Genomic DNA, 13257 nt, shown 5'->3' with positions numbered 1-13257 from the left:
AGTTTAAAAGTATTATTGATACCCTGGCAATCTGATAAAGTTTGAAAGTATTATTGCCAGGGTATCAATAATATGCAAACTAAATGTTGGTGGAAACTTTAATTTCAATAGCCTACTCACTGCAATCTACATTTAAATTGTTTTATTTACATTATATACAAAGATAGAATACCGAAATATAGGAATTAAAAGATTTAGTTTAGTGAATGACCCTGTTTGAGATAATAACAGTTTTTGAATACAGTTGATGAAGTGACGCACTGTCTTATTAGGAATAAATCGTGGACCTACTCTGCACTAGGATCATGAGCCCTCGTAGACACAATCTGACGGGGGTCGCACTTGTGCTGAAGCCACAAATAAGTCTTCCACTGTGCCTAGTCCGTCATCTTTCCACTTATCTCTCACCTGCAGAGCAAGGCAATCAATCAACCAATCAATCAATAAAGAATAACAATAGAAAAATCAATCAATCGATAGAAATAATATTCGAATAATCAATCAATCAATCATTACCTGGAAAAAATATGATTGATTGTTCTAGAAGTTAGATACAAGAATTCAGAATGGAGTTGTGTTTTTCTATTAAAAATTGAATGAATTGAAGAAAATATAATTCACACTATGAACAGAGATATTGTGGAATTTTACCATATTATAAAAGTGAAATTGAAGAGATATTGTTAGTTCCACATAATTTATTTGAGCAAAATTTTAGTTTCAATGCACTAAGGAATCATCAGTGTTTCTTTTTTTTGGTTTGAGGCTCGAACCAAAACTTGGTTTGTCTAACCAAAAAAGACCACTGATGATGATGCTTCATCCTAGTGCATTATAGAAACTTAAGTTTGGCTCAAATGAATTATTAGGGACTGACAATATTATTGAAGAAAAGTCTCGATTTCTAAATCATAATCATTGTTTCACTTTTCACCATTCGATTTAGACAAGGTATGAATTATCATTTTTTGTAATTCCTATTGAAAACTATATAGAAGAGTCTGATTGATCCGTCTGTTGAACACTTATTGCTCACTTGTGTATACATTACCTTATGTATATTAATTCTAAACTCAAGTAGTATAAGAGAAACAAAAATTTCTTTTCTGTTCAATTCATTTGTGGAGTTTCCAGAAGATTGTGTCAGACTAGTTGGGTTGCTGCTGTAGGCCTACTATAATATTGGACTACTGTTTTGTACATTTTTTAGAGTTGAAGTGGAAATGTGATAGTGCAATAAAATATTCCAATGATTTGTATATGTCGCCATCATATGAAAAAATAAACAGTTGTTCACCGTTCTTCTTTAATGTAGCCTACACTGTTATACATCACTTTCATACAGATTTATTTTCTACAGCACTTCTATTCAGGAGCAACGAAAACAGTATGAATAGGTAGGGGGATAGGAACTTTATTTATATGACAGAAAAATTTTTGATAGATTGAACTTATGTTTTGACAAAAATTTACTTGAACTGGGGAATGAAGAATGAATATGAGTTGAGTGCTTCCTTCAGAAATGATTCAATGCTTCAAAGTAGCCTACAATGGAAACATTGCACTCTATTTTGTAGTAATAATTCCCATTAACATAATAAGAGTGAGGTGGTGTTGTATAACACAATTCTGGTTATTTGTAGTATTACATCATTCATTTATTTGTAGCAGATTTGGAAAAGTAAATGTGGAAGAGAGAATAAACTATGAACAATTAATTTTCAACAACTAATTTTAATTATTTCCTGGATGAGAAGCACTAAGTGAGAACAGTCCTTACAAACAGTAATGAAAACTGGCATTATATATTTTTAATAATAAGGCATTATATTTTATATTCTATGCTTTATACTGACTTCATGTTTGAATATAAATCAAAATTAGAAATCAAAGTACCATTTTAAAATTGTTCAATCACATGTTTCGGCTATATAATGCCACTACCAAGTAATACATTCATAGATATATTTTATATTCTATGCTTTATAATGACTTCATGTTTGAATATAAATCAAAATTAGAAATCAAAGTACCATTTTAAAATTGTTCAATCACATGTTTCGGCTATATAATGCCACTACCAAGTAATACATTCATAGATATATTTTATATTCTATGCTTTATAATGACTTCATGTTTGAATATAAATCAAAATTAGAAATCAAAGTACCATTTTAAAATTTTTCAATCACATGTTTCGGCTATATAATGCCACTAGCCGTCAGGCTCGCTTCGCTCGCCATATCCGTCTAGCAAGGGGGCTCCGCCCCCTGGACCCCCGACTGGATCGTCCAAAAATGGGATCAGCAGGCTCGCTTCGCTCGCCTGCATTTTCCATTTGGGCATTTTTATCATATGTTAGCACAATCCAGTCGGGGGTCCAGACTAAACGGCTGGCTAAACGGATATGGCGAGCGAAGCGAGCCTGACTGCTAGTAATATAATATTCCCAGGATTGAAGTAGCAGTGCCCAATCAATTTTTCCGCGATAAATGCATTTGAATCTTCAAGTTGGTGCCAACCTAACAAAGTCAACTCAATTTAATGCCAACCTGACAAAATTATTAATTTAGTTGCCAGTTTACAACTGTTTCGAAGAGGTACTCTATCTAGATTATAGTTCTATAGTAACATATGATATGGAAATTTCAATTATTATAATTAACAGATTGGGAGAAGAAGAATATACATGCTAAAAGACGAACTTAAACCCTTAAAAACAACCTTAGAGTTAAAATATGGCCAAAAGATTTCTTAGTGCGCCTCTAAAGGGCCAACTGAACATACCTACCAAATTGGACGTTTTTGGTCCGGTAGATTTTTAGTTATGCGAGTGAGTGAGTGAGTGATTGAGTGAGTGAGTGAGTCAGTCAGTCAGTCAGTCAGTGAGTGAGTGCCATTTCGCTTTTATATATATAGATAGATTACCAAGTCGTTATCATTACCAACTTGATAATGGCATGGATAGCCAAAAAATGTTGTGATTGAACAATTTTAAAAGAGTACCGTACTTGGGTTTCTAATTTTAATTTATATTCAAGAGTAGCCCTAAAGGAAAAAGACAACGACTTCATGTTCCATGCTGGATAGTTTGTTACTAGGATACTGCAGGAAATATATCAATTTAATAGTAAAAACTTCAAACTTACCTGTTCAGCCGTTGAGAAGACCCTGAGGAAATTGAGACCAGCTAATTTCTTGAGTTGCTCTTCCGTCCACGTTGGGTCCTCCATCAGCGCAGCAAACAAATGAGGATACATAGACACATCTTCCAACCCTTTCGGAGTCCTTCAAAAAACAAGAACAATACATGTACTTCAATCTTTAAATGACCTTTTAATGAGTCCTCCTACACAGTCTAGAAATATAAGTTAAAAATTCCTGTGTCGTTAGAAAACTCTTTCATTTATGATATAGATTTCTGGGACTTGACAAATTTACAAAAACTTTTAATTACCTAATAAATTTGTTGTTATAGAGGAAAAAGGAGACTACTTACGAATTAATTCCATCATAGCCGGCTCCAATACCCACGTGATCTTCACCGGCTACACTCCTTATATGATTAATATGCGCTGGAAAAACAGTCAATATTAGAACAGTTCCATAGTTTTCATAAAAGCTATAAGTATAGATTGAATAGTAAAATTTTCTTTTAAAAAATACAAATCTTCAACGCTACCTGTCTGAGACCACGTATTTTCCTATTCTCTACGTATTCAATTTATTCCAATTATAATACGGTAGTGTAAGTAGGTAACGTAGGTCTAATAATTTGATTAGTTATTCATTCATAATCCAATTTTGATTCATCTCAATTATATTCAAAAGATTAAGATTCCAACAGATTAACTTTCTCGAACTCGCTTATAGTACCGTACCGTATGCAATAATTGTTTTTCCCAAGAATATAATTCATGAAAATCTTTTTGTTTTTTTGTTAAACTGTACGGCAATATTTCAGGGTTTACTGAAAATTCTCAGGATTGAAAGAGCTCCAGATAGAGTAGTATGCAAATTCACACAGAAAACATATAAGTAGAAATGAGAAAAAGAGAAAGGAAAGAGTCTTACAAGGATGGTCCAAGCTGATCAATGGTGACTGCATTGTGAGAGATTTGTACATGAAGAATTATATACACAGAAAACAATAAATACTGTTTGTGTATTGAATACGTGACATTTCACATTTTTATGGATGAAATTATGACAACATTTTGGGACATAAAATGGTATGTCAATATTAATTTTACACTACAGTGTAATAAATACTACATGCTACTAATGTTTTGAAGATTACCATGGAAATAAATAGTCTGTAGCTCACCTTATCTCTCTTCAAGCTTCCCATGAATATTGGAGAGATGGATCAATTGAAGAATAGAAACGAATTGTACAATCTATTAGGTTCATACAAGTGATTGGCTTTGAATTCTTGCAATGCTCATATTCATAGATTCAAATAAAATTTGATAATTATTGTGAATCTTGTGTGAAATTTAGTTTATTGTGTAATTAATAGCCTATACTTTTGAGGTGTTGTAAAAAACGGGGGTGATACTATTTTATGATGGGTGCTGCATTAATTTTCCATCAACTAGATATTTTTTCTAAAATTATTATAATTAATAATTTATCCAGTGTGAGTGAATTTGAGAAAATAACTCACCAATGACATCTTCCAACGATGAAGACTGGTTGCAAGTAATGAAATATGAGTAGAAATTCACCATTACAATTCCACCGTTTAAGGCCTGTAAAATGACAAAAATTGATAAATTAGCCATTGGTGATTGAAGAAAGACATATACAGAAGTTTATAGGTATCTTTAATTATTCCATAATAAGGTTTATATGAATATTATATCCATATCAAGCCACGATAGTTTCCAATTCTTTTTCGTAATATAATTATTTTTCATGTAACTCATTCATTTAAAGCAAATTTTTGAGAAAAAGGCATTATAATGCTCACTTTTTCTAAATGAAGAATAATACCAACTTGGAATAATAAAACTTATATTATCATAAATGATATAAAATTAAATTGCTCTCACTAACACTTTCTAGTGGACATTATTTTTTGCCACTTTAAAATGAATTCCAATGCATCAATGAATATTTAGGCTAGATCCAATGAATAACCTACACTTCATCCTTTGATGGATAAAATCTAAATTATAACTATAACAATAGGCTATTACCTAGCTATGTGATCTTATATTATGTAAAACAACAATAATTATTATCATACAGTTTACATATTCAGACCTATATAATAGAGCTCACACTTAAAAGTACCAGCAAGTGCGGTATATGCAAATATGTAAAAATATTATTGCTGTCACTAACATTAACATTAGCATATTAATAATTTTCAAATAAAATTAATATGAGATTATGTATTACAATAGAGCTACTTGCAAGTTTCATTACAAAATAGAATTACTAGTACCGTACATTATTTATTCCACTAAAATTAACCTATATAATATAATTATAAATTAACCAATAAAATAGAAAGGGTATGACTTTTTTATACTCTAGGTGTAGTCATAGTCATTCAAATGTGCAATATTTAAAAAGCAAATGTATGTGTTGTTATGCAACAGGAAAATACATTGATTATAAACGACATTTCTCACACACAGATTAGTTTCAAGGTGGAGAAATATTATACTACAATTATCGTATTATTTCAATTTTTTGTAAATATTATGTTCTTTAAAAATGAAAATTATTCAATTCATATCAAATATTTCTCTTGTAAAAAAAACATTCACGGAACAAAGTGGCCCTTTTTTCTTTTTTAAATTAAATGGTTTTATGGTTAAAAAAATTAAACTAATAATTGGTTGAAAAAAATTAAAATTTATTTTTTTACATTTTTCCAAAAAACAAATTTCGACACTCAATAATGTATGCAAAACTGTCGAAACTGGTCGTGTCTGGAAGAATATGAAAAGGGTACCAGTAGACCATGTAATAATGATTCAAAATACTATCATACATCTATTTTTTGCATTCAAATCCAATTTTAGATATTTGTTTTTCTTTTTAATCAATTTCAACCCTGCTCTAAGCTCTGTTGCTAGCGTAGTCTTCATTTTACTCATCACATATTTATTTTGTTTAAAACAAAAATAATTGAAGATATTGCTCTCTGATGACATCTCCCATTATAGAAATTTTTCGGGAGTGTCTTTCTCAGTAAATTTAGAAATTATATTTAGAATATATTATTGTAAGTGCATGATTGTATAGATTTCACAAAAGCTATGTTTTGTTTACTTTGTTTACTGAGAAATAAAATCTATTATTATTATTAGGTTTAGATTTAGGTTTTTATTTTTATCAGGTTTTATTATTATTATTGTTTTCATTTTTCATCACATTGTTATGTGAGTTTTTGATCAAAATCGGTCTATGTCAAGACTGGGGTGAATTATTATTCTGCTGCTAGGTTTAAGAATGCCCTAACCATTGATACAGTGTTGAGCATCACTGCCTTCTGCATCAAGTGGATCGTGTTTCTTGAGGCACCCAGATGACTTAGGTTTGCAGTTGGTTATATATTTATGTATGAGAACACTTATATCGGTATGAATAAGGTTCAATAATATTCAACTAATGTCATTAACGGTATCGGCATTATTAATGATTTATCAACAAGTTTAAAAACATTTATAACCTACTTATAAATATAAACTACTTTATTGTAGTTCAGACACTGTGTTACTTGTAAATATTTGAAAAAACACTAACTTTTCTTGGAGTATTGAGGAATGCATTTCACTCCTGAAGAGGAGCTTCATCAGCCTGACACCAGGGGCGCTTGCTCTTATGGGTTGGACTGTGTGGCCAAAATGTGGGAAAATATTACATTTTATTTGAAGTTTATTTGATCATTTATTAAAATCTAAAACTAACTTCAACTTGAAATCGAATGTAATATTATCCCACATTTTGGCCACACAGTCCAACCCATAAGAGCAAGCGCCCCTGGTGTCAGGCTGATGAAGCTCCTCTTCAGGAGTGAAATGCATTCCTCAAGACTCCAAGAAAAGTAACTGTTTTTTTTTCAAATATTTACAAGTAACACAGTGTCTGAACTACAACAGAGTTATTACATAGTGTTTCGTCATGGAAAGCAACTTCAATTTTACTTATAAGGCTAGCTTCACACGCATTCGGTTTAATTCGGTTCGGTTCGTTTTGGGTTCGGTTCGGTTCGTTACCGAAAACGAATGAGGCTTTCATACATGTCAGGTTTCAATTCGTACGGTTCTAATTGGGTATTTTCTTCTCAAACACAGCTGTGTTTGGATTTTCACAGTTTATGCTGGTATATTTAAACTAGCCGTCAGGCTCGCTTCGCTCGCCATATCCGTCTAGCCAGGGGGCTCCGCCCCCTGGACCCCCGACTGGATCGTCCAAGAATGAGATCAGCAGGCTCGCTTCGCTCGCCTGCATTTTTTCATTTTTATCATATTATATTAGGACAATCCAGTCGGGGGTCCAGACTAAACGTCTGGCTAAACAGATATGGCCAGCGAAGCGAGCCTGACGGCTAGTAATATAATATTCCCAGGATTGAAGTAGCAGTGCCCAATCAATTTTTCCGCGATAAATGCATTTAAATCTTCAACTTGGTGCCAACCTAACAAAATCAACTCAACTTAATGCCAACCTGACAAAATTATTAATTTAGTTGCCAGTTAACAACTGTTTCGAAGAGGTACTCTATCTAGATTATAGTTCTATAGTAACATAAGATATGGAAATTTCAATTCTAATTAAGAGATTGGGAGAAGAAGAATATACATGCTAAAAGACGAACTTTAAACCCTTAAAAACAACCCTTAGAGTTGAAATATTGCCAAAAGATTTCTTAGTGCGCCTCTAAAGGGCCAACTGAACATACCTACCAAATTTGAATTTTTTTGGTCCGGTAGATTTTTAGTTATGCGAGTGAGTGAGTGAGTGAGTGAGTGAGTGAGTGAGTGAGTGAGTCAGTCAGTCAGTCAGTGAGTGAGTGCCATTTCGCTTTTATATATATATAGATATAACAGCTGGTGTTAAATCGTAAGATGTTATTTCTTGAACAAAGAAATTTCAAAGTTGATTAAAAATTGTGAATTATTTGAATAGTTCATTTAGCATTATGTTAATTTTGGATGTTCAGAGAGATTATTATTTTTTTTTAATTGCAAATTTGTTCCTTATTGTTTTGACACATGGTATATAAACTTCATCTCTTCTCTCCATTGAAGAAATCATGTAATATTCGTGGAAAAAGAATAAAAATTCTGCCTGAGTTTTAATTGATTTATATATCTTTCATATTTTTTTAGCAAACTATTCATTGAGAGAAAAATGTTCCTGTGAACTAAAAAAAATGAATTGACCATATGATTTTGACTTGGAAAATTTTGAAACAGATAAACACGATATCAGGTTAAAATAAAAACAAAAAGGCAAGCATCTGTAAACGACTTTGTTTTTTTCCTGTTTCCCTAACAACGAATTCGAATATGATGAAACCTATTCGTGTCAAGGGGGCGTTCGATGCTATGCGGTTGCTATTCGGTACCGAATTCAAACCGAATCATCGTTTCACACTTATCGGAATTTGCCGAAAACGAACCGAACCGAACCGAAAGTGTGAGAAAGTAGCAACGAATTGAAACCTAATGGAATTTATTAGAGTCAAGTGGGCGTTCGGTTCTATGCGGTCTCTATTTGGTACCAAATTCAAACCGAATTACCGTTTCACACTCATCGGAATTTGCCAAAAAGGAAACGAATCGAATGAGTGTGAAACTAGCCTAAATGTAATACCTACATAAAATTTGAGGTGAAAAATAATAGAACTATCATACTAATCATTAACCTTTATACGTATATTATGTATATACTTGATAGAGGAAGTGAATCAATGAATTTATGAACTTGGATAATAATGTTGGAGTGACTGACCACCAGTTTGAGCACATGGTCAGGGACATTGCGAGTTGAGTTGCAGAGGGCGAAGGCGGATGAGTGCGAGAATATGATGGGTGCTATGGACACGTTGAGAGCATCCTCCATGGTGCGAACCGAAGTGTGACTCAGGTCCACCAGCATGCCCAGTCTGTTCAGCTCCCTTATCACCTGCTGCAATCCCAATCACAACAAATTCACACATTAAAATTAAGATAACCTTTTTATAGGTTTGTCGAAACGCGATGCTCCGTGACGTGAGCCTGCTATAGTGAGGTCCACCTTATAATGGCAGTGAAGAAATATAGGAGAACAACGTTGCCGATCCTCTGTCTTGTCAATGCCTCATAAACACGGTAGCTGATACAGGTTTATTGATGTAATATTAATTGTTCATCCTCATTTAGAATAATCAATTATATTTTATTGACCCTAAAGAGACACACTGGGGTGTTTCACACCCCAGGGAATTTTTTTCTGTATGCACTTGGAACAAAAATGATTAAGAAATGATGAAGTATGGTCCAAGTATTGTTTTTTTCATATTTTTTAAAGAAAAATGCAAAATTAAATTGGGGTGTTCGACACCCCAGTGTGTCTCTGTAGGGTTAAGCAAGAAATTATATTTTTCAATAATATCATAATTAAAATGAAATATTCTATCAATCATTATTAATTCTACATTGTTAAGAAACGATCTGGCAACAGAGCAAAGCGAGAAAGAGATAGCGCTATCCGCTTTGTTGAATGATAGACAAGGATAGCAACACCATTGCTAAACAAACACTGCCATGATAAAGTGCACTCGTGCACATCACTATAGATGAGTTAATATCAACACAAGCTAGCTTCGCCTCAATATTATTAGTATTATTCATTTCATTGACAATCACAAATCATAATTTCAATATGAACACTATAATATGATATCAACTCACATCACGTCATGTCACGTCACGTGGCGTCCAAATTTGCGGCAAGCCTGACGGTCAACACACAAGATGCGGTCAACTTCGGAAGTTTTGTCAACTTCCAAAAAATTCCTTATTCGGAATTTCTAAACTAGGTTATGTTTATAGACTGCATGTGGTAACTTCAGCACAAGCAGGTAATGTTTTCTATTCCTCAATTATTCTTTTTCAGATTATTATGACAAAAAATAGTGAACGTTACTTGGACGTGAATGTCTTTTGCAGTGCTCGAATGAAATTGAATATCAATTATGAAATTCAATCATCAAACTTGAATTTTAAAAAACACTTTTGAAGTGAGAATACACTTACTTTTGTAGTGACGATCGTTTCATCAGAGTCTGACCAACAACAGGTCGAAACAATCGTCACTACAAAAGTAAGTGTATTTTCACTTCAAAAGTGTTTTTTAAAAATTCAAGTTTGATGATTGAATTTCATAATTGATATTCAATCAGAGTCTGATGATGACCAACAAGAGGTCGAAACGATCGTCACTACAAAAGTAAGTGTATTTTCACTTCAAAAGTGTTTTTTAAAAATTCAAGTTTAATTTTAACAGTGAAAAAGTATGGATATACAACAGTTCAATCATCAATTTATTCCTCTTCGAGGAACATTCTATCTGTTGAGTACAAACGGACTAATGTGATAAGAGGATGTTTATTAGAATGTAATACTCCAATAGTTTATGGAATTTTGAGAATCCTCTCAAAATAAGATAAATGGAGCTTGTATGAATGAGAGAGTAATATCAAAACGATGATTGAAGTGAGATCGCACTGCAAAATCTCAGTAAACTAAACAGAGCACTAAGTTTTGCGATCAAACAACTTCCATTTACAATATTCAGTTCAGTTTTTATCAGATACATTAAAGGATGTGAAGGCTATACATCTACTCTTGACATTCTCAATAGTCGGTAAAAGTTTTGAGAATGATGGAATCTTAGGTTCATCTTACACTTCCGAAGTAAGAAAGTCCTTGGTTCTCATCTTCTGTTGGTGGATCCATTTCCTCTGTACCCAAACAACAGCCTGCCCTGCCAAAAGAGTCAACAAATATTAGCTTTTACACCGCAATTACTCATCAAACAATCATAAATTTCATTCCAAATACCAATTAGACAATTAGAGTGCAAAAATACAGTTGACTTCAGAGAATATCCATATCAGTTACAATAACAACAATATTGAACAACAAGTTTAAATGTTCAGCTTGCTGGGTCAGAGAGAGAGAGAGAGAGAGAGAGAGAGAGAGAGAGAGAGAGAGAGAGAGGAGAGAGAGAGAGAGAGTTGAGGAGTGGGTTGCTGAGGTCAATCCCTCGTTGATGGTTGGAGTTTGATTGGATAAAGTCTTTTGTGACAGTGATATCTTTGTTTTCTCTACTCCTTCAAGGTGTGTTTTCAATTTCTTTCCACTACTTTTATTTCTTTTCTTTCTTCTCAAAATGACTTCTGTGAAATCGTGAAATTTTTTTCTTCTTTCAATGTTTGCTGTGTTTATTTTTCTGTTATCTAAAATAGTGTTTAAATCTTCTGTACTGGATATTTTCCAGAGAGACTTTTCGTGAAGACTTTTTATTTCTTCCAATATTTGTATAAAATTGTTTACTTGTATTATGAGTTAAAAGAGCAATTATGGGATGTTATCCTTGTGCTCTCATATGTATTTTAAAATAAATAAATAATCATAACAATATTTACATTCATATCAGTTATTGCTGAAAGTAGGAATTGAAAAATGTTGAAGCTAACACCATAGAGAAGAAATAAACTAAGAAGATATCCCATGGTGTATAGGTCGTTCATGTTCCAAATTCTAAGCCGATTTTTGTTTATCATGCCGATTACAGTTGACTATACTGTTTATTATTACTGTTTTCGCCGTGTGAGTGTGTGAACATGATTGTGGAATTGGTATGTGAAACAATATGAGAGACTAGCAGCAAAACATAACTTCACGAGAAAGAACTACTAGGACTATCAGCTTGACCTGAAGTAAAATTCAGGACATAAACGCACTATACCCTATATCGCACTATACGCACTATATCTTCTTATGCTATATTTTCTCTGTGCTAACACGCTTAGGCATCACAATGAATAAAACTTCAGGAAGTATTCATATGGAGAAGACCCAATCACTGAATAAGACACGTATTGTCTCCTTTATTCTGTTAAGGCTCAACTCACACTTACGCGACTCAGGTCGAGAAGAGACTCGACTCTAGTCGAGAGCATGTGTTTTCAAATGGTGACGTCGCGGAGACTAGAATCGACTGGTCTGAGTGTCACCATTTGGAAACACATGCTCTCGACTAGAGTCGAGTCTCTTCTCGACCTGAGACGCGTAAGTGTGAGTTGAGCCTAATTTTTACTACTTCATGAATGAGAAACAATAACACCAACAAGTGATTTGAAAATGTTACTGGTTCATACTGGATATAAATAATTAAAAATAACAAACAAAGTTGGCCTGCTGTGCAGTACTCACCAGGGAGTGTGACAAGTATGGGTGAGAGTGAGATAGCGCGCTCCCAGATCGTAATACATCCTCAGCACACCCAGGGAGTTTCCCAGCGAATGTCCCCCTTCCACTCCAACCAGACTTGCAATTTTCCCTCGACGATGCACGTCCTCAAGCTCTGCAAAAAGTAGAAACATGGCTAGAATTCTATGTAATCCTATGAATTTCCCTCCATGAATTCTATCAAAATCCATCTTTGGAGCTCGGAAAAGAAACAAAACGCAACATCATGCTCCACCATATTAGCTCTAAACATTTTCATTGTTGTCCAACTTCCCTAAGTGTGATTCGATTTTGAATTTCTCTAGTATTTACTTGGATTGTTCAAGTCTTTGAAATTTAATTAATTGAGACTTCGAAATAACTCAATTAATTCAATATGCAGTGATAATTAAATGTAATATTTAACTATAATTTGTTTGTTTTAATTCTTCTAGATTCAAAATTTCCAGCTCATATATCATTTTGAACCAATATTGAACTTGAACTTTTTACAGTAGAAACATCACCTATTTTTTTGGACATGTAATATCATCAAAATTTGGGAATGGAATAGATTTGGGCCAAGCATGTTTTTGTTCTCACCCAATCATATTTATATGATTTGTGATTGTATCCACAAATAAATAAATGAATTGGAAGCAATAGTCATTCAGAATTTCAAAACAATTGAACAATTACTATAATTTACTATTGTTACTAATTACTTAATGCCTCTCATTCCATCTCTATCGGGAATCCGTCTTCGGGAGACGTAGCCGTCCTATTCCCCAAT

The 13257-nt window shown here is 33.2% G+C and overlaps 1 protein-coding gene across 1 annotated transcript; it reads right to left on the bottom strand.

Annotated features, from left to right (window-relative positions):
• Positions 1-266: 266 nt before the first annotated feature.
• On the bottom strand, positions 267-12582 carry LOC120351434 (dipeptidase 1-like). The gene is made up of 7 exons (XM_039428822.1): positions 12450-12582; positions 10917-10990; positions 8980-9156; positions 4670-4754; positions 3500-3575; positions 3150-3288; positions 267-408 (listed from the first exon to the last, which is right to left on the bottom strand). The coding sequence occupies exons 2-7, from the start codon at positions 10965-10967 to the stop codon at positions 304-306; spliced, it is 633 nt and encodes a 210-aa protein (XP_039284756.1). The 5' UTR covers positions 10968-10990; positions 12450-12582; the 3' UTR covers positions 267-303.
• Between the last annotated feature and the right edge of the window lie 675 nt (positions 12583-13257).

This window comes from Nilaparvata lugens, chromosome 5 (assembly GCF_014356525.2).
Source record: "Nilaparvata lugens isolate BPH chromosome 5, ASM1435652v1, whole genome shotgun sequence".
Taxonomy (NCBI): Eukaryota; Metazoa; Arthropoda; class Insecta; order Hemiptera; family Delphacidae; genus Nilaparvata; species Nilaparvata lugens.
The sequence above is the reverse complement of the archived record's forward strand: the minus strand, read 5'-3'. Positions and strand labels throughout refer to the sequence as shown.